At 46.9% G+C, this 22,786-nt stretch overlaps 1 protein-coding gene across 1 annotated transcript; it reads left to right on the forward strand.

Annotated features, from left to right (window-relative positions):
• The first annotated feature begins 3,233 nt into the window (after window positions 1-3,233).
• LOC135553460 (gamma-crystallin C-like) lies at window positions 3,234-21,632 on the forward strand. Its single transcript, XM_064985571.1, has 6 exons — window positions 3,234-3,277; window positions 5,311-5,359; window positions 8,424-8,545; window positions 16,696-16,831; window positions 17,058-17,194; window positions 21,497-21,632. The coding sequence occupies exons 1-6, from the start codon at window positions 3,234-3,236 to the stop codon at window positions 21,630-21,632; spliced, it is 624 nt and encodes a 207-aa protein (XP_064841643.1).
• Window positions 21,633-22,786: the final 1,154 nt, after the last annotated feature.

Below are 22,786 nucleotides of genomic sequence, written 5' to 3' on the forward strand. Positions count from 1 at the left end.
TCGGCTGTCCCCATGGGAGAACCCTTTGAAGAACCCTTTTTGGCTCCAGGGAGAACCCTTTTGAGTTCCATGTAAAATCCTTTAAACATGGAACATAAAAGAGTTCTACCTGGAACCAAAAAAGGGTTCTACCTGGAACCAACAAGGGTTCTTCTAGGGGGACAGCTGAAGAACTGCTGAAGAGTGTATATAGGAATGTTACATGTAAGTTATGTTAGATTTACAGTTGAAGTCAGAAGTTTACATACACTTAGGTTGGAGTCATTAAAACTCGTTTTTCAACCACTCCACAAACTTCTTGTTAACAAACTATAGTAAGTTGGTTAGGACATCTACTTTGTGCATGACACAAGTCATTATTCCAACAATTGTTTACAGACAGATTATTTCACTTATAATTTACTGTATCACAATTCCAGTGGGTCAGAAGTGTTCATACACTAAGTTGACTGACTTTAAACAGCTTGGAAAATTCCCGAAAATGATGTCATGGCTTTAGAAGCTTCTGATAGGCTAATTGACATCATTTGAGTCAATTGGAGGTGTACCTGTGGATGTATTTCAAGGCCTACCTTCAAACTCAGTGCCTCTTTGCTTGACATCATGGAAAAATCTAAAGAAATCAGCCAAGACCTCCACAAGTCTTTGCTGTAGGAGGGACTGGTGCACTTCACAAAATAGATGGCATCATGAGATAGGAAAATTATGTGGATATATTGAAGCAACATCTCAAGACATCAGTCAGGAAGTTAAAGCTTGGTCGCAAATGGGTCTTCCAAATGGACAATGACCCCAAGCATACTTCCAAAGTTGTGGTGAAATGGCTTAAGAACAACAAAGTCAAGGTATTGGAGTGGCCATCACAAAGCCCTGACCTCAATCCTATAGAAAATTTGTGGGCAGAACTGAAAAAGCGTGTGCGAGCAAGGAGGCCTACAAACCTGACTCAGTTACACCAGCTCTGTCGTGGAGGAATGGAATAATTAATTCTCTCTACTATTATTCTGACATTTCACATTCTTAAAATAAAGTGGTGATCCTAACTGACCTAAGACAGGGCATTTTTACTAGGATTAAATGTCAGGAATTGTGCAAAACGGAGTTTAAATGTATTTGGCTAAGGTGTATGTAAACTTCCCACTTCAACTGTAACTCTGAAATATGATGGTAAAATATGCTTTTTGAATGGATTACATGATAAAAGACAGACAAACCTTTTTTAAAACCTGGTTACACCAAATTAATATCATTGATTGAAGTGTAGTATAAATATGAATGACTGAGAACTTTGAGCTCAATCATTCATACTTCATAGAAAGGTTTCCCATTCACACACTAAATCAACAATTGAACCATGAAAGGACGATGACTATCTGTGTAACTTTAACTACAGAATCTGTCCATTTATTATCTTCTATAAATGGTATCCCTCAACAGGTGTATTCAGTACTGTCACCAAAGTATGTAGCCTATCACATCCTAGCCTGAGAGAGGAGTGTTCTGTTCTACAGTAGCCTATCACATCCTAGCCAGTTGAGAGAGGAATGTTCTGTTCTACAGTAGCCTATCACTAGCTAGTTGAGAGAGAGGAATCCTAGCTAGTTGAGAGAGGAATGTTCTGTTCTACAGTAGCCTATCACATCCTAGCTAGCCAGTTGAGAGAGGAATGTTCTGTTCTACAGTAGCCTATCACATCCTAGCCAGTTGAGAGAGGAATGTTCTGTTCTACAGTAGCCTATCACATCCTAGCCAGTTGAGAGAGGAATGTTCTGTTCTACAGTAGCCTATCACATCCTAGCTAGTTGAGAGAGGAATGTTCTGTTCTACAGTAGCCTATCACATCCTAATGTTCTGTTCTACAGTAGAGCCAGATGAGAGGAATGTTCTGTTCTACAGTAGCCTATCACATCCTAGCCAGTTGAGAGAGAGTGTTCTGTTCTACAGTAGCCTATCACATCCTAGCCAGTTGAGAGAGGAATGTTCTGTTCTACAGTAGCCTATCACATCCTAGCTAGATGAAGAGGAATGTTCTGTTCTACAGTAGCCTATCACATCCTAGCCAGTTGAGAGAGGAATGTTCTGTTCTACAGTAGCCTATCACATCCTAGCCAGTTGAGAGAGGAATGTTCTGTTCTACAGTAGCCTATCACATCCTAGCTAGATGAGAAGGAGTGTTCTGTTCTACAGTAGCCTATCACATCCTAGCCTATACAGTAGCCTATCACATCCTAGCTAGTTGAGAGAGGAATGTTCTATCACATCTACAGTTCTACAGTAGCCTATCACATCCTAGCCAGTTGAGAGAGGAATGTTCTGTTCTACAGTAGCCTATCACATCCTAGCTAGATGAGAGAGGAATGTTCTGTTCTACAGTAGCCTATCACATCCTAGCTAGATGAGAGAGGAGTGTTCTGTTCTACAGTAGCCTATCACATCCTAGCCAGTTGAGAGGTCAGAATCATAACACATATCCTCTTATATGCCAACAGCGTGAACAAACAAAAGGAGAAGTGACTCTGATGTAATGTATTTCCATGTATATGATGGGCTGGGGGGGGGTTGAGGTATTTAATGAACCAGTCAGGAAGCATACATTAATCTGTATCAGAATAACCATAGACCATAGTCCATGGCAGAAGCCTCCATTCTGAGTAGTAGCAGCCAGATGCTCCGTTCCATTCATCTCTGCAGTGCTATACAGCCTGTCCTGCACCCAGCCATCCAGGCTGAATGAAGTTATTATCATGGAGGGAAGCCATATTGTTCCAAAAAAACGCTGAATAGTGAGGAGGTAAAACTGTTGGCACTGCACTCCTTGTTCTGTTAGTACATACGCAGCGTCAAAGAGGGTGTGGTGTGTGTGTGTGTGTGTGTGTGTGTGTGTGTGTGTGTGTGTGTGTGTGTGTGTGTGTGTGTGTGTGTGTGTGTGTGTGTGTGTGTGTGTGTGTGTGTGCGTGCAGATACAATGCACATATGCTTCAATCTGTGTTTCTGTGTATATGTGTGTGTGGTGGTTGTTTATTTGTGTTTGCATTTCTGTGTGTGTGTGTGTGTGTATATGTGTGTGTGTGTGTGTGTTTACAATAATGTAGCATGTGTGTGTGTGTGACCTGTGAGCTGTGTTTAGCATATGAATGTGTCCCAGGGTCTGTGATCCTTCTAGTAGCTCCTGTCAGCGGTGACCTGGACAGCGCTGTATTTAAAGGTCTTTCTCCTGGCCTCTTGGAGCTGACATGAACATCTTCACTAAAGTATACGGACTAGCCCAACAAACCAGGTATGTTCAGAGTGCTGTGATCAGGGGCAGGTGTGCTGCCCGTCCCGTTTAGGTGAGGTGTTAGATAGGGGAAGAGTGGTGGTGGGGAGGGGGTATTCTACAGCAGTGATTCTGTGATTCCCTGACCCCCCCCCCTCTACAGCCCCCCCCCCAACCCCACCCACCAAGCCCGTCTGTGTGTCCGTCCGTATGTCTGCGTTTTCACAGGCGGCACAATTCTGATATTTTTTCTCTAACTGATCTTTTGACTAATCCGATTAGCTCTTTTGCCAATAATCGGGCTAAAGATCAGAATTGTGCTGCCTGTGTAAACGCAGCCGTAGTTCCTCTCTGTCCTCTAGTTTGTGTTGCCCACCGTCTCTCTGACTCTGTTACACATGACCATACAAACAGTTACAGAGAATCCTGTAGGATTATAGGATCACTATCAGAGTTGGGGTCAATTCCATTTCAATTCCAGACAATTCAGGAAAATTGGACTTGGAATTAGGTTCACTTTCTGAACTGACTGGAATTGAAATTAAATGGACTCCAACCCTGATCTCTATGCACATGACACCAAAAGTCGCCCAAATCATATAATTTTAAACGATGGCTAGCCTGATTCCCGTTAAATCATCTCATTTTAAATGATGGCTAGCCTGATTCCCATTAAATCATCTAATTTTAAATGATGGCTAGCCTGATTCCCGTTAAATCATCTAATTTTAAATGATGGCTAGCCTGATTCCCATTAAATCATCTCATTTTAAATGATGGCTAGCCTGATTCCCGTTAAATCATCTAATTTTAAATGATGGCTAGCCTGATTCCCGTTAAATCATCTAATTTTAAATGATGGCTAGCATGATTCCCGTTAAATCATCTCATTTTAAATGATGGCTAGCCTGATTCCCGTTAAATAATCTAATTTTAAATGATGGCTAGCCTGATTCCCGTTAAATCATCTCATTTTAAATGATGGCTAGCCTGATTCCCGTTAAATCATCTCATTTTAAATGATGGCTAGCCTGATTCCCATTAAATCATCTAATTTTAAATGATGGCTAGCCTGATTCCCGTTAAATCATCTAATTTTAAATGATGGCTAGCCGGATTCCCGTTAAATCATCTCATTTTAAATGATGGCTAGCCTGATTCCCATTAAATCATCTAATTTTAAATGATGGCTAGCCTGATTCCCGTTAAATAATCTAATTTTAAATGATGGCTAGCCTGATTCCCGTTAAATCATCTCATTTTAAATGATGGCTAGCCTGATTCCCGTTAAATCATCTCATTTTAAAATCTAGCCTGATTCCCATTAAATCATCTCATTTTAAATGATGGCTAGCCTGATTCCCATTAAATCATCTCATTTTAAATGATGGCTAGCCTGATTCGTTAAATCATCTCATTTTACAATGATGGCTAGCCTGGCTCATTTTAAAGGATGCTTGGACCCATGTTAAATCATCTCATTTTAAAGGATGGCTAGCCTGATTCCCGTTAAATCATCTCATTTTAAATGATGGCTAGCCTGATTCCCGTTAAATCATCTCATTTTAAATGATGGCTAGCATGATTCCTGTTTATAGGGAAAGGATTGAAACACAATTCTAGTTTGTCATAATGGCCTGATTTTAAGGACAAACGGCACCCTATTATGTAGTGCACTACTTTTGACCAGAGCCCCATACAGCCCATACAAGTCTGGTCAAAAGTAGTGCACTTACATAGGGAATAGCGTACCGTTTGGTACGAACACTAAAATTACATTAGACATTATTACTGGAAAAAAAGTACAAAGTTCACAGATAACCATTCCGTCTTTAAAGTATAATCATAGGCTCTATAGTTATCAAATAAACGTTTTAGTCAGTTACATGCTGTCCCTTATCGGAATTCGGCAGGAAGATTATTGATGTGTGTGTGCGTGCGTGCGTGTGTGTGTGTGTACATCTGAGTGAGATAGCTGGCAAAGGTGCTGTGGACAAAGGTCATGTCTGAAGTTCATGTGTTTAACTAGAGCTCCCTCCATCCTCTCTCCGCAGCAAGCTGGGGTCTGTGCTCCAACGTGCCTTCTACGGGTCCAGTGGGAGGGTAGGTCCAAACGTGTGATGCCCTCGTCCGACACACAAGATAACGGAGCTGACTTTTTAAATCAGAGCAAAACCCTTTACATATTTCATTAAGTTAGATGTTTCATAGAGAAAGCCCATGTACCACGTCAATAAGTTAGATGTTTTATAGAGATGTACCACGTCAATAAGTTAGTTATTTCATAGAGATGTACTATGTACCATGTCAGTGAGTTAGTTATTTCATAGAGATGTACCACGTCAATAAGTTAGTTATTTCATAGAGATGTACCACGTCAATAAGTTAGTTATTTCATAGAGATGTACCACGTCAATAAGTTAGTTATTTCATAGAGATGTACCACGTCAATAAGTTAGTTATTTCATAGAGATGTACCACGTCAATAAGTTAGTTATTTCATAGAGATGTACCACATGTCAATAAGTTAGTTATTTCATAGAGATGTACCACGTCAATAAGTTAGTTATTTCATAGAGATGTACCACGTCAATAAGTTAGTTATTTCATAGAGATGTACCACGTCAATAAGTTAGTTATTACATAGAGATGTACCTCGTCAATAAGTTAGTTATTTCATAGAGATGTACCACGTCAATAAGTTAGTTATTTCATAGAGATGTACCATGTACCATGTCAATAAGTTAGTTATTTCATAGAGATGTACCATGTCAATAAGTTAGTTATTTCATAGAGATGTACCATGTACCATGTCAATAAGTTAGTTATTTCATAGAGATGTACCACATCAATAAGTTAGTTATTTCATAGAGATGTACTATGTACCATGTACCATGCCAATAACTTAGTTATTTCATAGAGATGTACTATGTACCATGCCAATACGTTAGTTATTTCATAGAGATGTACTATGTACCATGTCAATAAGTTAGTTATTTCATAGAGATGTACCATGTCAATAAGTTAGTTATTTCATAGAGATGTACCATGTCAATAAGTTAGTTATTTCATAGAGATGTACTATGTACCATGTCAATAAGTTAGTTATTTCATAGAGATGTACCATGTCAATAGGTTAGTTATTTCATAGAGATGTACCATGTCAATACGTTAGTTATTTCATAGAGAAAGCCCATGTACCACGTCAATAAGTTAGTTATTTCATAGAGATGTACCATGTCAATAAGTTAGTTATTTCATAGAGATGTACCATGCCAATAAGTTAGTTATTTCATAGAGATGTACTATGTACCATGTCAATAAGTTAGTTATTTCATAGAGATGTACCACATCAATAAGTTAGTTATTTCATAGAGATGTACCATGTCAATAAGTTAGTTATTTCATAGAGATGTACCATGTCAATAAGTTAGTTATTTCATAGAGATGTACCATGTCAATAAGTTAGTTATTTCATAGAGATGTACCATGTCAATAGTTAGTTATTTCATAGAGATGTACCATGTCAATAAGTTAGTTATTTCATAGAGATGTACCACATCAATGAGTTAGTTATTTCATAGAGATGTACTATGTACCACGTCAATAAGTTAGTTATTTCATAGAGATGTACCATGTCAATAAGTTAGTTATTTCATAGAGATGTACCATGCCAATAAGTTAGTTATTTCATAGAGATGTACTATGTACCATGTCAGTGAGTTAGTTATTTCATAGAGATGTACCATGTCAATAAGTTAGTTATTTCATAGAGATGTACCATGTCAATAGGTTAGTTATTTCATAGAGATGTACTATGTACCACGTCAATAAGTTAGTTATTTCATAGAGATGTACCACATCAGTGAGTTAGTTATTTCATAGAGATGTACCATGTCAATAGGTTAGTTATTTCATAGAGATGTACTATGTACCATGTCAATAAGTTAGTTATTTCATAGAGATGTACCATGTCAATGAGTTAGTTATTTCATAGAGATGTACCATGTCAATAAGTTAGTTATTTCATAGAGATGTACCATGTCAATAAGTTAGTTATTTCATACAGATGTACCATGTCAGTGAGTTAGTTATTTCATAGAGATGTACCATGTCAATAGGTTAGTTATTTCATAGAGATGTACTATGTACCACGTCAATAAGTTAGTTATTTCATAGAGATGTACCACATCAATGAGTTAGTTATTTCATAGAGATGTACTATGTACCACGTCAATAAGTTAGTTATTTCATAGAGATGTACCATGTCAATAAGTTAGTTATTTCATAGAGATGTACCATGTCAATAAGTTAGTTATTTCATAGAGATGTACCATGTCAATAGGTTAGTTATTTCATAGAGATGTACCATGTCAATAAGTTAGTTATTTCATAGAGATGTACCATGTCAATAAGTTAGTTATTTCATAGAGATGTACCATGTCAATAAGTTAGTTATTTCATAGAGATGTACCATGTCAATAGGTTAGTTATTTCATAGAGATGTACCATGTCAATAAGTTAGTTATTTCATAGAGATGTACCATGTCAATAAGTTAGTTATTTCATAGAGATGTACCATGTCAATAAGTTAGTTATTTCATAGAGATGTACTATGTACCATGTCAATAAGTTAGTTATTTCATAGAGATGTACCACATCAGTGAGTTAGTTATTTCATAGAGATGTACCATGTCAAAGTTAGTTATTTCATAGAGATGTACTATGTACCACGTCAATAAGTTAGTTATTTCATAGAGATGTATTTCATAGAGATGTACCATGTCAATAAGTTAGTTATTTCATAGAGATGTACCATGTCAATAAGTTAGTTATTTCATAGAGATGTACCATGTCAATAAGTTAGTTATTTCATAGAGATGTACTATGTACCACGTCAATAAGTTAGTTATTTACATAGAGATGTACCATGTCAATAAGTTAGTTATTTCATAGAGATGTACCATGTCAATAAGTTAGTTATTTCATAGAGATGTACCATGTCAATAAGTTAGTTATTTCATAGAGATGTACCATGTCAATAAGTTAGTTATTTCATAGAGATGTACTATGTACCACGTCAGTAAGTTAGAGAGAGTTGTTAATATTTACTTAGTGGTTGTTGTTGATGATGATGTTATTTTGTGTGTTGACATTGTGTTGTCAGGTGACCCTTTTCGAACAGCGTAATTTTGCCGGCAGACGTCTGGACCTGAGTGCCGACTGCCAGAAACTAAGCGACAAGAACTTCCCAGAGAGATGCAACTCTGTGCAGGTGGAGAATGGAGCGTAAGTGGGTTAGGGCTCTGTGGAGATGGAGGGTTAGTGGGTTAGGGCTCTGTGGAGATGGAGGGTTAGTGGGTTAGGGCTCTGTGGAGATGGAGGGTTAGGGCTCTGTGGAGATGGAGGATTAGTGGGTTAGGGCTCTGTGGAGATGGAGGGTTAGTGGGTTAGGGCTCTGTGGAGATGGAGGGTTAGTGGGTTAGGGCTCTGTGGCGATGGAGGATTAGTGGGTTAGGGCTCTGTGGAGATGGAGGGTTAGTGGGTTAGGGCTCTGTGGAGATGGAGGGTTAGGGCTCTGTGGAGATGGAGGGTTAGGGCTCTGTGGAGATGGAGGGTTAGGGCTCTGTGGAGATGGAGGGTTAGGGCTCTGTGGAGATGGAGGGTTAGGGCTCTGTGGAGATGGAGGGTTAGGGCTCTGTGGAGATGGAGTGGGTTAGGGCTCTGTGGAGATGGAGGGTTAGGGCTCTGTGGAGATGGAGGGTTAGTGGGTTAGGGCTCTGTGGAGATGGAGGGTTAGTGGGTTAGGGCTCTGTGGAGATGGAGGGTTAGGGCTCTGTGGAGATGGAGGGTTAGGGCTCTGTGGAGATGGAGGGTTAGGGCTCTGTGTAGATGGAGGGTTAGGGCTCTGTGGAGATGGAGGGTTAGGGCTCTGTGGAGATGGAGGGTTAGGGCTCTGTGGAGATGGAGGGTTAGGGCTCTGTGGAGATGGAGGGTTAGTGGGTTAGGGCTCTGTGGAGATGGAGGGTTAGGGCTCTGTGGAGATGGAGGGTTAGGGCTCTGTGGAGATGGAGGGTTAGTGGGTTAGGGCTCTGTGGAGATGGAGGGTTAGTGGGTTAGGGCTCTGTGGAGATGGAGGATTAGTGGGTTAGGGCTCTGTGGCGATGGAGGGTTAGGGCTCTGTGGAGATGGAGGGTTAGGGCTCTGTGGAGATGGAGGGTTAGGGCTCTGTGGAGATGGAGGGTTAGGGCTCTGTGGAGATGGAGGGTTAGGGCTCTGTGGAGATGGAGGGTTAGGGCTCTGTGGAGATGGAGGGTTAGGGCTCTGTGGAGATGGAGGGTTAGGGCTCTGTGGAGATGGAGGGTTAGGGCTCTGTGGAGATGGAGGGTTAGGGCTCTGTGGAGATGGAGGTTAGTGGGTTAGGGCTCTGTGGAGATGGAGGGTTAGTGGGTTAGGGCTCTGTGGAGATGGAGGGTTAGGGCTCTGTGGAGATGGAGGGTTAGGGCTCTGTGGAGATGGAGGGTTAGGGCTCTGTGGAGATGGAGGGTTAGGGCTCTGTTAGATGGAGGGTTAGGGCTCTGTGGAGATGGAGGGTTAGGGCTCTGTGGAGATGGAGGGTTAGGGCTCTGTGGAGATGGAGGGTTAGGGCTCTGTGGAGATGGAGTTAGTGGGTTAGGGCTCTGTGGAGATGGAGGGTTAGGGCTCTGTGGAGATGGAGGGTTAGGGCTCTGTGGAGATGGAGGGTTAGGGCTCTGTGGAGATGGAGGGTTAGGGCTCTGTGGAGATGGAGGGTTAGGGCTCTGTGGAGATGGAGGGTTAGGGCTCTGTGGAGATGGAGGGTTAGGGCTCTGTGGAGATGGAGGGTTAGTGGGGGCTCTGTGGAGATGGAGGGTTAGGGCTCTGTAGAGATGGAGGGTTAGGGCTCTGTGGAGATGGAGGGTTAGTGGGTTAGGGCTCTGTGGAGATGGAGGGTTAGGGCTCTGTGGAGATGGAGGGTTAGGGCTCTGTGGAGATGGAGGGTTAGTGGGTTAGTGGGTTAGGGCTCTGTGGAGATGGAGGGTTAGGGCTCTGTGGAGATGGAGGGTTAGGGCTCTGTGGAGATGGAGGGTTAGTGGGTTAGGGCTCTGTGGAGATGGAGGGTTAGGGCTCTGTGGAGATGGAGGGTTAGGGCTCTGTGGAGATGGAGGGTTAGGGCTCTGTGGAGATGGAGGATTAGGGCTCTGTGGAGATGGAGGGTTAGGGCTCTGTGGAGATGGAGGGTTAGGGCTCTGTGGAGATGGAGGGTTAGGGCTCTGTGGAGATGGAGGGTTAGGGCTCTGTGGAGATGGAGGTTAGGGCTCTGTGGAGATGGAGGGTTAGGGCTCTGTGGAGATGGAGGGTTAGGGCTCTGTGGAGATGGAGGGTTAGGGCTCTGTGGAGATGGAGGGTTAGGGCTCTGTGGAGATGGAGCGTTAGGGCTCTGTGGAGATGGAGGGTTAGGGCTCTGTGGAGATGGAGGGTTAGTGGGTTAGGGCTCTGTGGAGATGGAGGGTTAGGGCTCTGTGGAGATGGAGGGTTAGGGCTCTGTGGAGATGGAGGGTTAGGACTCTGTGGAGATGGAGGGTTAGTGGGTTAGGGCTCTGTGGAGATGGAGGGTTAGGGCTCTGTGGAGATGGAGGGTTAGGGCTCTGTGGAGATGGAGGGTTAGGGCTCTGTGGAGATGGAGGGTTAGGGCTCTGTGGAGATGGAGGGTTAGGGCTCTGTGGAGATGGAGGAGTTAGGGCTCTGTGGAGATGGAGGGTTAGGGCTCTGTGGAGATGGAGGGTTAGGCTCTGTGGAGATGGAGCGTTAGTGGGTTAGGGCTCTGTGGAGATGGAGGGTTAGGGCTCTGTGGAGATGGAGGGTTAGGGCTCTGTGGAGATGGAGGGTTAGGACTCTGTGGAGATGGAGGGTTTGGGGCTCTGTGGAGATGGAGGGTTAGGGCTCTGTGGAGATGGAGGGTTAGGGCTCTGTGGAGATGGAGGGTTAGGGCTCTGTGGAGATGGAGGGTTAGGGCTCTGTGGAGATGGAGGGTTAGGACTCTGTGGAGATGGAGGGTTAGGGCTCTGTGGAGATGGAGTTAGGGCTCTGTGGAGATGGAGGGTTAGGGCTCTGTGGAGATGGAGGGTTAGTGCTCTGTGGAGATGGAGGGTTAGGGCTCTGTGGAGATGGAGGGTTAGGGCTCTGTGGAGATGGAGAGTTAGGGCTCTGTGGAGATGGAGGGTTAGGGCTCTGTGGAGATGGAGGGTTAGGGCTCTGTGGAGATGGAGGGTTAGGGCTCTGTGGAGATGGAGGGTTAGGGCTCTGTGGAGATGGAGGGTTAGGGCTCTGTGGAGATGGAGGGTTAGGACTCTGTGGAGATGGAGCGTTAGTGGGTTAGGGCTCTGTGGAGATGGAGGGTTAGGGCTCTGTGGAGATGGAGGGTTAGGGCTCTGTGGAGATGGAGGGTTAGGGCTCTGTGGAGATGGAGGGTTAGGACTCTGTGGAGATGGAGGGTTAGGACTCTGTGGAGATGGAGGGTTAGGGCTCTGTGGAGATGGAGAGTTAGGGCTCTGTGGAGATGGAGGGTTAGTGGGTTAGGGCTCTGTGGAGATGGAGGGTTAGTGGGTTAGGGCTTTGTGGAGATGGAGGGTTAGGGCTCTGTGGAGATGGAGGATTAGTGGGTTAGGGCTCTGTGGAGATGGAGGGTTAGTGGGTTAGGGCTCTGTGGAGATGGAGGGTTAGTGGGTTAGGGCTCTGTGGAGATGGAGGATTAGTGGGTTAGGGCTCTGTGGCGATGGAGGGTTAGGGCTCTGTGGAGATGGAGGGTTAGGGCTCTGTGGAGATGGAGGGTTAGGGCTCTGTGGAGATGGAGGGTTAGGGCTCTGTGGAGATGGAGGGTTAGGGCTCTGTGAGATGGAGGGTTAGGGCTCTGTGGAGATGGAGGGTTAGGGCTCTGTGGAGATGGAGGGTTAGGGCTCTGTGGAGATGGAGGGTTAGGGCTCTGTGGAGATGGAGGGTTAGGGCTCTGTGGAGATGGAGGGTTAGTGGGTTAGGGCTCTGTGGAGATGGAGGGTTAGTGGGTTAGGGCTCTGTGGAGATGGAGGGTTAGGGCTCTGTGGAGATGGAGGGTTAGGGCTCTGTGGAGATGGAGGGTTAGGGCTCTGTGGAGATGGAGGGTTAGGGCTCTGTAGAGATGGAGGGTTAGGGCTCTGTGGAGATGGAGGGTTAGGGCTCTGTAGAGATGGAGGGTTAGGGCTCTGTGGAGATGGAGGGTTAGTGGGTTAGGGCTCTGTGGAGATGGAGGGTTAGGGCTCTGTGGAGATGGAGGGTTAGGGCTCTGTGGAGATGGAGGGTTAGTGGGTTAGGGCTCTGTGGAGATGGAGGGTTAGTGGGTTAGGGCTCTGTGGCGATGGAGGATTAGTGGGTTAGGGCTCTGTGGCGATGGAGGGTTAGGGCTCTGTGGAGATGGAGGGTTAGGGCTCTGTGGAGATGGAGGGTTAGGGCTCTGTGGAGATGGAGGGTTAGGGCTCTGTGGAGATGGAGGGTTAGGGCTCTGTGTAGATGGAGGGTTAGGGCTCTGTGGAGATGGAGGGTTAGGGCTCTGTGGAGATGGAGGGTTAGGGCTCTGTGGAGATGGAGGGTTAGGGCTCTGTGGAGATGGAGGGTTAGGGCTCTGTGGAGATGGAGGGTTAGTGGGTTAGGGCTCTGTGGAGATGGAGGGTTAGTGGGTTAGGGCTCTGTGGAGATGGAGGGTTAGGGCTCTGTGGAGATGGAGGGTTAGGGCTCTGTGGAGATGGAGGGTTAGGGCTCTGTGGAGATGGAGGGTTAGGGCTCTGTGTAGATGGAGGGTTAGGGCTCTGTAGAGATGGAGGGTTAGGGCTCTGTGGAGATGGAGGGTTAGGGCTCTGTAGAGATGGAGGGTTAGGGCTCTGTGGAGATGGAGGGTTAGTGGGTTAGGGCTCTGTGGAGATGGAGGGTTAGGGCTCTGTGGAGATGGAGGGTTAGGGCTCTGTGGAGATGGAGGGTTAGGGCTCTGTGGAGATGGAGGGTTAGGGCTCTGTGGAGATGGAGGGTTAGGGCTCTGTGGAGATGGAGCATTAGGGCTCTGTGTAGATGGAGGGTTAGGGCTCTGTAGAGATGGAGGGTTAGGGCTCTGTGGAGATGGAGGGTTAGGGCTCTGTAGAGATGGAGGGTTAGGGCTCTGTGGAGATGGAGGGTTAGTGGGTTAGGGCTCTGTGGAGATGGAGCGTTAGGGCTCTGTGGAGATGGAGGGTTAGGGCTCTGTGGAGATGGAGGGTTAGTGGGTTAGTGGGTTAGGGCTCTGTGGAGATGGAGGGTTAGGGCTCTGTGGAGATGGAGGGTTAGGGCTCTGTGGAGATGGAGGGTTAGTGGGTTAGGGCTCTGTGGAGATGGAGGGTTAGGGCTCTGTGGAGATGGAGGGTTAGGGCTCTGTGGAGATGGAGGGTTAGGACTCTGTGGAGATGGAGGGTTAGGGCTCTGTGGAGATGGAGGGTTAGGGCTCTGTGGAGATGGAGGGTTAGGGCTCTGTGGAGATGGAGGGTTAGGGCTCTGTGGAGATGGAGGGTTAGGGCTCTGTGGAGATGGAGGATTAGGGCTCTGTGGAGATGGAGGGTTAGGGCTCTGTGGAGATGGAGGGTTAGGGCTCTGTGGAGATGGAGGGTTAGGGCTCTGTGGAGATGGAGAGTTAGGGCTCTGTGGAGATGGAGGGTTAGGGCTCTGTGCAGATGGAGGGTTAGGACTCTGTGGAGATGGAGCGTTAGTGGGTTAGGGCTCTGTGGAGATGGAGGGTTAGGGCTCTGTGGAGATGGAGGGTTAGGGCTCTGTGGAGATGGAGGGTTAGGACTCTGTGGAGATGGAGCGTTAGTGGGTTAGGGCTCTGTGGAGATGGAGGGTTAGGGCTCTGTGGAGATGGAGGGTTAGGGCTCTGTGGAGATGGAGGGTTAGGGCTCTGTGGAGATGGAGGGTTAGGGCTCTGTGGAGATGGAGGGTTAGGGCTCTGTGGAGATGGAGAGTTAGGGCTCTGTGGAGATGGAGGGTTAGGGCTCTGTGGAGATGGAGGGTTAGGACTCTGTGGAGATGGAGCGTTAGTGGGTTAGGGCTCTGTGGAGATGGAGGGTTAGGGCTCTGTGGAGATGGAGGGTTAGGGCTCTGTGGAGATGGAGGGTTAGGACTCTGTGGAGATGGAGCGTTAGTGGGTTAGGGCTCTGTGGAGATGGAGGGTTAGGGCTCTGTGGAGATGGAGGGTTAGGGCTCTGTGGAGATGGAGGGTTAGGGCTCTGTGGAGATGGAGGGTTAGGACTCTGTGGAGATGGAGGGTTAGGACTCTGTGGAGATGGAGGGTTAGGGCTCTGTGGAGATGGAGAGTTAGGGCTCTGTGGAGATGGAGGGTTAGGGCTCTGTGGAGATGGAGGGTTAGGGCTCTGTGGAGATGGAGGGTTAGGGCTCTGTGGAGATGGAGGGTTAGGGCTCTGTGGAGATGGAGAGTTAGGGCTCTGTGGAGATGGAGGGTTAGGGCTCTGTGGAGATGGACAGGGGTTAGGACTCTGTGGAGATGGGCGTTAGTGGGTTAGGGCTCTGTGGAGATGGAGGGTTAGGGCTCTGTGGAGATGGAGGGTTAGGGCTCTGTGGAGATGGAGGGTTAGGACTCTGTGGAGATGGAGCGTTAGTGGGGGGGCTCTGTGGAGATGGAGGGTTAGGGCTCTGTGGAGATGGAGGGTTAGGGCTCTGTGGAGATGGAGGGTTAGGGCTCTGTGGAGATGGAGGGTTAGGACTCTGTGGAGATGGAGGGTTAGGACTCTGTGGAGATGGAGGGTTAGGGCTCTGTGGAGATGGAGAGTTAGGGCTCTGTGGAGATGGAGGGTTAGGGCTCTGTTGAGATGGAGGGTTAGGGCTCTGTGGAGATGGAGGGTTAAGGCTCTGTGGAGATGGGCGTTAGGGCTCTGTTGAGATGGAGGGTTAGGGCTCTGTGGAGATGGAGGATTAGGGCTCTGTGGAGATGGAGGGTTAGTGGGTTAGGGCTCTGTGGAGATGGAGGGTTAGGGCTCTGTAGAGATGGAGGGTTAGGGCTCTGTGGAGATGGAGCGTTAGTGGGTTAGGGCTCTGTGGAGATGGAGGGTTAGGGCTCTGTGGAGATGGAGGATTAGGGCTCTGTGGAGATGGAGGGTTAGGGCTCTGTAGAGATGGAGGGTTAGGGCTCTGTGGAGATGGAGGGTTAGGGCTCTGTGGAGATGGAGGGTTAGGGCTCTGTAGAGATGGAGGGTTGAACAGGGGGCTCTGTGGAGATGGAGCGTTAGTGGGTTAGGGCTCTGTGGCGATGGAGGGTTAGGGCTCTGTGGAGATGGAGGGTTAGGTTTCTGTGGAGATGGAGGGTTAGGGCTCTGTGGAGATGGAGGGTTAGGGCTCTGTAGAGATGGAGGGTTAGGGCTCTGTGTAGATAGAGGGTTAGCGCTCTGTGGAGATGGAGGGTTAGTGGGTTAGGGCTCTGTGGAGATGGAGGGTTAGGGCTCTGTGGAGATGGAGGGTTAGGGCTCTGTGGAGATGGAGGGTTAGGGCTCTGTGTAGATAGAGGGTTAGGGCTCTGTGGAGATGGAGGGTTAGTGGGTTAGGGCTCTGTGGAGATGGAGGGTTAGGGCTCTGTGGAGATGGAGGGTTAGGGCTCTGTGGAGATGGAGGGTTAGGGCTCTGTGGAGATGGAGGGTTAGGGCTCTGTGGCGATGGAGGGTTAGGGCTCTGTGGAGATGGAGGGTTAGGGCTCTGTGGAGATGGAGGGTTAGGGCTCTGTGGCGATGGAGGGTTAGGGCTCTGTGGAGATGGAGGGTTAGGGCTCTGTGGAGATGGAGGGTTAGGGCTCTGTGGAGATGGAGGGTTAGGGCTCTGTGGAGATGGAGGGTTAGGGCTCTGTGGAGATGGAGGGTTAGGGCTCTGTGGAGATGGAGGGTTAGGGCTCTGTGGCGATGGAGGGTTAGGGCTCTGTGGAGATGGAGGGTTAGGGCTCTGTGGAGATGGAGGGTTAGGGCTCTGTGGAGATGGAGGGTTAGGGCTCTGTGGAGATGGAGGGTTAGGGCTCTGTGGAGATGGAGGGTTAGGGCTCTGTGGAGATGGAGGGTTAGGGCTCTGTAGAGATGAATCATAAGTGGAGTGGAGCCACCTAGTGACATTAATATGTGTGTGTGTGTGGTTCAGATGGGTGGGCTACGAGCAGGAGAACTTCAGTGGTTGTGTCTATGTGTGTGTGGTTCAGATGGGTGGGCTACGAGCAGGAGATCTTCAGTGGTTGTGTCTATGTGTGTGTGTGGTTCAGATGGGTGGGCTACGAGCAGGAGAACTTCAGTGGTTGTGTCTATGTGTGTGTGGTTCAGATGGGTGGGCTACGAGCAGGAGAACTTCAGAGGTTGTCTCTATGTGTGTGTGTGGTTCAGATGGGTGGGCTACGAGCAGGAGAACTTCAGGGGACGTCAGTACTTGTGGGACATGGCAGAGAAGGGAGAGTACAACTGCTACGACAAGTGGTGTGCCCAGGTGGACCATGTCTCCTCGGTGCGTTCAGTCAAACAGGTGAGACGGAGAGGCATAGGAACACACACACACACACACACACACACACACACACACACACACACACACACACACACACACACACACAGGTGAAATACTCTCAAACTAAAATGACTGGCTACTAGTTTCTGTTATTGGCCAACTTGGTACAATTATCCCCCCGAGGGCGACCCTCACAGACTGGGACAAACACACACACACTAACCCTCTGTATCGTCTCTCCCAGGACTCGTCTCCTGCCCGAGCCCATCTGTTTGAGAGGGCTGGGTTCTCTGGTAAGAGGACAGAACTACAGGATGACATCCCCAACATGATGACTCGCTACAGTCTGAACAGGGCTGCCTCTATCCGTGTCCTGGGGGCGTGCACCCCTCTATAATATACAGTCTGAACAGGGCTGCCTCTATCCGTGTCCTTAGTGCCTCTATAATATACAGTCTGAACAGGGCTGCCTCTATCTGTGTCCTGGGGGCGTGTGCCCCCTATAATATACAGTCTCAACAGGGCTGCCTCTATCCGTGTCCTGGGGGGGGGTAGTACCCCCTCTATAATATACAGTCTGAACAGGGCTGCCTCTATCTGTGTCCTGGGGGGGGTGTAAGTGCACCCTCTATAATATACAGTCTGAACAGGGCTGCCTCTATCTGTGTCCTGGGGGCGTAGTGCCCTCTATAATATACAGTCTGAACAGGGCTGCCTCTATCTGTGTCCTACGTAAGTGCCCTCTATAATCCAGTCTCAACAGGGCTGCCTCTATCCGTGTCCTGGGGGGGGGGTGTAAGTACCCCTCTATAATATACAGTCTGAACAGGGCTGCCTCTATCTGTGTCCTACATACCCCTATATAATATACAGTCTGAACAGGGCTGCCTCTATCTGTGTCCTGGGGGCATAGTGCACCCCTCTATAATATACAGTCTGAACAGGGCTGCCTCTATCTGTGTCCTGGGGGGGGCTACAGAAGTGCCCTCTATAATATACAGTCTGAACAGGGCTGCACTCTATCTGTGTCCTGGGGGCGAAGCACCCCTCTATAATATACAGTCTCAACAGGGCTGCCTCTATCCGTGTCCTGGGGGCATAAGTACCCCTCTATAATATACAGTCTGAACAGGGCTGCCTCTATCTGTGTCCTGGGGGGGGCTAGGGAACAGGGCTGCCTCTATCCGTACAAGTGCCCTCTATAATATACAGTCTGAACAGGGCTGCCTCTATCCGTGTCCTTTAGTGCCCTCTATAATATACAGTCTGAACAGGGCTGCCTCTATCTGTGTCCTGGGGGGGCGTAGGGAACAGGGCTGCCTCTATCCGTGTCCTGGGGGGGCGTAGGTACCCCTCTATAACATACAGTCTGAACAGGGCTGCCTCTATCCGTGTCCTGGGGGGGCGTAAGTACCCCTCTATAATATACAGTCTGAACAGGGCTGCCTCTATCTGTGTCCTGGGGGGGGGGGTGTAAGTACCCCTCTATAATATACAGTCTGAACAGGGCTGCCTCTATCTGTGTCCTGGGGGGACGTAGTGCCCCTCTATAATATACAGTCTGAACAGGGCTGCCTCTATCTGTGTCCTGGGGGGGCGTAAGTACCCTCTATAATATACAGTCTGAACAGGGCTGCCTCTATCTGTGTCCTGGGGGGGGGGTGATTACCCCTCTATAATATACAGTCTGAACAGGGCTGCCTCTATCTGTGTCCTGGGGGGGGGATTGTACCCCTCTATAATATACAGTCTGAACAGGGCTGCCTCTATCTGTGTCCTGGGGGAATTTAAGTGCACCCTCTATAATATACAGTCTGAACAGGGCTGCCTCTATCTGTGTCCTGGGGGGGGGGGGTGTAATTACCCCTCTATAATATACAGTCTGAACAGGGCTGCCTCTATCTGTGTCCTGGGGGGTGTAAGTACCCCTCTATAATATACAGTCTGAACAGGGCTGCCTCTATCCGTGTCCTGGGGGGCGTAGGTACCCCTCTATAATATACAGTCTGAACAGGGCTGCCTCTATCCGTGTCCTAAACCCCTCTATAATATACAGTCTCAACAGGGCTGCCTCTATCTGTGTCCTGGGGGGCGTAGGGAACAGGGCTGCCTCTATCTGTGTCCTGGGGGGGGGTAACCCCTCTATAATATACAGTCTCAACAGGGCTGCCTCTATCTGTGTCCTGGGGGGGGGGGTGTAAGTACCCCTCTATAATATACAGTCTGAACAGGGCTGCCTCTATCTGTGTCCTGGGGGGGGGGGTGTAAGTACCCCTCTATAATATACAGTCTGAACAGGGCTGCCTCTATCTGTGTCCTGGGGGGGGGGGGCTCTAAACATAATATACAGTTGAACAGGGCTGCCTCTATAAAGGTACCCCTCTATAATATACAGTCTGAACAGGGCTGCCTCTATCTGTGTAAGGTACCCCTCTATAATATACAGTCTGAACAGGGCTGCCTCTATCTGTGTCGATTACAGCTCTTTAAACCTCTAAACAGAATGATTACAGAATGATTACAGCTCTTTAAAGCTCTAAACAGAATGATTACAGCTCTTTAAACCTCTAAACAGAATGATTACAGCTCTTTAAACCTCTAAACAGAATGATTACAGAATGATTACAGCTCTTTAAAGCTCTAAACAGAATGATTACAGCTCTTTAAAGCTCTAAACAGAATGATTACAGCTCTTTAAACCTCTAAACAGAATGATTACAGCTCTTTAAACCTCTAAACAGAATGATTACAGCTCTTTAAACCTCTAAACAGAATGATTACAGCTCTTTAAACCTCTAAACAGAATGATTACAGCTCTTTAAACCTCTAAACAGAATGATTACAGCTCTTTAAACCTCTAAACAGAATGATTACAGCTCTTTAAAGCTCTAAACAGAATGATTACAGCTCTTTAAAGCTCTAAACAGAATGATTACAGCTCTTTAAAGCTCTAAACAGAATGATTACAGCTCTTTAAAGCTCTAAACAGAATGATTACAGAATGATTACAGCTCTTTAAAGCTCTAAACAGAATGATTACAGCTCTTTAAACCTCTAAACAGAATGATTACAGAATGATTACAGCTCTTTAAAGCTCTAAACAGAACGATTACAGAACGATTACAGCTCTTTAAACCACTAAACAGAATGATTACTGATTAGGCTCCATGTGATGTTTCTAAACATATCCTGATAATACAATGACATATATATATATATATAGGGCTAACATCTGGTTTAACTCGACCATCGCTGTCATAGTTTCAAGGGCTAACATCTGGTTTAACTTTACCATCGCTGTTGTAGTTTCGAGGGCTAACATCTGGTTTAACTTTACCATCACTGTCGTAGTTTCAAGGGCTAACATCTGGTTTAACTTTACCATCGCTGTCATAGTTTCAAGGGCTAACATCTGGTTTAACTTTACCATCGCTGTTGTAGTTTCGAGGGCTAACATCTGGTTTAACTTTACCATCACTGTCGTAGTTTCGAGGGTTAACATCTGGTTTAACTTTATCATCGCTGTCGTGGTTTCGAGGGCTAACATCTGGTTTAGCTCGACCATCGCTGTCATAGTTTCAACGGCTGACATCTGGTTTAGCTCGACCATCGCTGTCATAGTTTCAAGGGCTAACATCTGGTTTAACTTTACCATCGCTGTCGTAGTTTCGAGGGCTAACATCTGGTTTAACTTTACCATCACTGTCGTAGTTTCGAGGGTTAACATCGGGTTTAACTTTACCATCACTGTCGTAGTTTCGAGGGTTAACATCTGGTTTAACTTTATCATCGCTGTCGTGGTTTCGAGGGCTAACATCTTGTTTAGCTCGATCATCGCTGTCGTAGTTTCAAGGGCTAACATCTGGTTTAACTTTACCATCGCTGTCATAGTTTCAAGGGCTAACATCTGGTTTAACTTTACCATCGCTGTCGTAGTTTCGAGGGCTAACATCTGGTTTAACTTTACCATCGCTGTCGTAGTTTCGAGGGTTAACATCTGGTTTAACTTTATCATCGCTGTCGTGGTTTCGAGGGCTAACATCTGGTTTAGCTCGATCATCGCTGTCGTAGTTTCAAGGGCTAACATCTGGTTTAACTTTACCATCGCTGTCGTAGTTTCGAGGGCTAACATCTGGTTTAGCTCGACCATCGCTGTCATAGTTTCGAGGGCTAACATCTGGTTTAGCTCGACCATCGCTGTCGTAGTTGAGTTCCATCCAGTTCCTTCCTGACGTCATGGGTCAGTAAAGTAAACACAGCTAAATACACGTCAGATACTGTACTTTAGCGATGTTTGATATAGTTGGCCAGGCCCAGTAGAATCAATGGGATAATCCCAAAGTTGTAACCTACAAGCTCTGGTTCCTTCAACTAATGTAATATGTCTCTAATCACCCCGTTTCTTTTTCTGTCCCTCCCTCCCTCCCTCCCTCCCTGACCTCCCTCCCTCCCTGACCTCCCTCCCTGACCTCCCTCCCTCCCTCCCTCGTTCCTTCCGGCCTACCTTCCTTCCTGCCTGCCTTCCTTCCTTCCTTCCTGCCTGCCTGCCTGCCTGCCTGCCTGCCTGCCTGCCTGCCTGCCTGCCTGCCTGCCTCCCTCCCTCCCTCCCTCCCTCCCTCCCTCCTTCCTTCCTTCCTTCCTTCCTTCCTTCCTGCCTGCCTGCCTTCCTGCCTGTCTCTTCAGCTGGGTGGTGTACCAGGAGCCTAACTACAGAGGTCCCCACTATGTCTTGGAGAAACGTGACTACAACAACGCCTCTGACTGGGGCTCCCAGAGCAGCACTGTGGGCTCCATGCGACGAGTCCGCTTCAATAACTAACCAGCTGACTCCAGAGGTGCGCAGCGGTCTAAGGCACTGCATCTCAGTGCTTGAGCTGTCACTATCAGAACTGGTTCGATTCCAGGCTGTATCACAACCGGACGTGATTGGGAGACCCATAGGGCGGAGCACAATTGGCCCAGCGTCGTCCAAGTTAGGGCTTGGCCGGGGTAGGCCGTCATTGTAAATAAGCATTTGTTCTTAAACTGACTTGCCAAGTTAAATAAAGGTTAAAAAAATTATAAGAAAACCCCCTGTAAGCCCCCTAACCTCATAAACCCCCCTGCCCTAATCCCCCTAACCAACAGGAGGACTCCACACCAGCACCCCTTCCACCTGACACACACACACACACACACACACACACACACACACACACACACACACACACACACACACACACACACACTCTGCCAGCTTAATACACACACATTATGAAAAACTACCAGAAACCTATTTTAATAATAAACAGTAAAAAGACAATGGCTTGTGGTGCGTGTTGTTTTGTTGTCAGGGTTGTAATGATGGTGTAATTGGTGTATTCATTGTGGTAGATTTTCTCACAGGTTGACAGAAAACCCTGCTACTAATAACGCATACAGTATGCAGAGCAGATACTATTAATAACATAGGGTATGTAGAGCAGATACTACTATTAACATACAGTATGCAGAGCAGATACTACTAATAACATACAGTATGCAGAGCAGATACTACTAATAACATACAGTATGCAGAGCAGATACTACTAATAACACATACAGTATGCAGAGCAGATACTACTAATAACACACAGTATGCAGAGCAGATACTACTAATAACACATACAGTATCCAGAGCAGATACTACTAATAACATACAGTATGCAGAGCAGATACTACTAATAACATACAGTATGCAGAGCAGATACTACTAATAACACACAGTATGCAGAGCAGATACTACTAATAACACACAGTATCCAGAGCAGATACTACTAATAACACATACAGTATGCAGAGCAGATGCTACTAATAACATACAGTATGCAGAGCAGATACTACTAATAACGCATACAGTATGTAGAGCAGATACTACTATTAACATACAGTATGCAGAGCAGATACTACTAATAACACATACAGTATGCAGAGCAGATACTACTAATAACACAT

The sequence above is a fragment of the Oncorhynchus masou genome, chromosome 2 (assembly GCF_036934945.1).
Source record: "Oncorhynchus masou masou isolate Uvic2021 chromosome 2, UVic_Omas_1.1, whole genome shotgun sequence".
Classification (NCBI taxonomy): domain Eukaryota; kingdom Metazoa; phylum Chordata; class Actinopteri; order Salmoniformes; family Salmonidae; genus Oncorhynchus; species Oncorhynchus masou.

What these genes read in the sequence shown, in the direction of transcription:
- LOC135553460 (XM_064985571.1), top strand. Translation starts at nt 3,234, where the DNA reads ATGAACATCTTCACTAAAGTATACGGACTAGCCCAACAAACCAG. An exon ending in TCTACGGGTCCAGTGGGAGG is followed by an intron (nt 5,360 to 8,423) that starts GTAGGTCCAAAC and finishes TTGTGTTGTCAG; the next exon opens with GTGACCCTTTTCGAACAGCG. An exon ending in GTGCAGGTGGAGAATGGAGC is followed by an intron (nt 8,546 to 16,695) that starts GTAAGTGGGTTA and finishes TGTGTGGTTCAG; the next exon opens with ATGGGTGGGCTACGAGCAGG.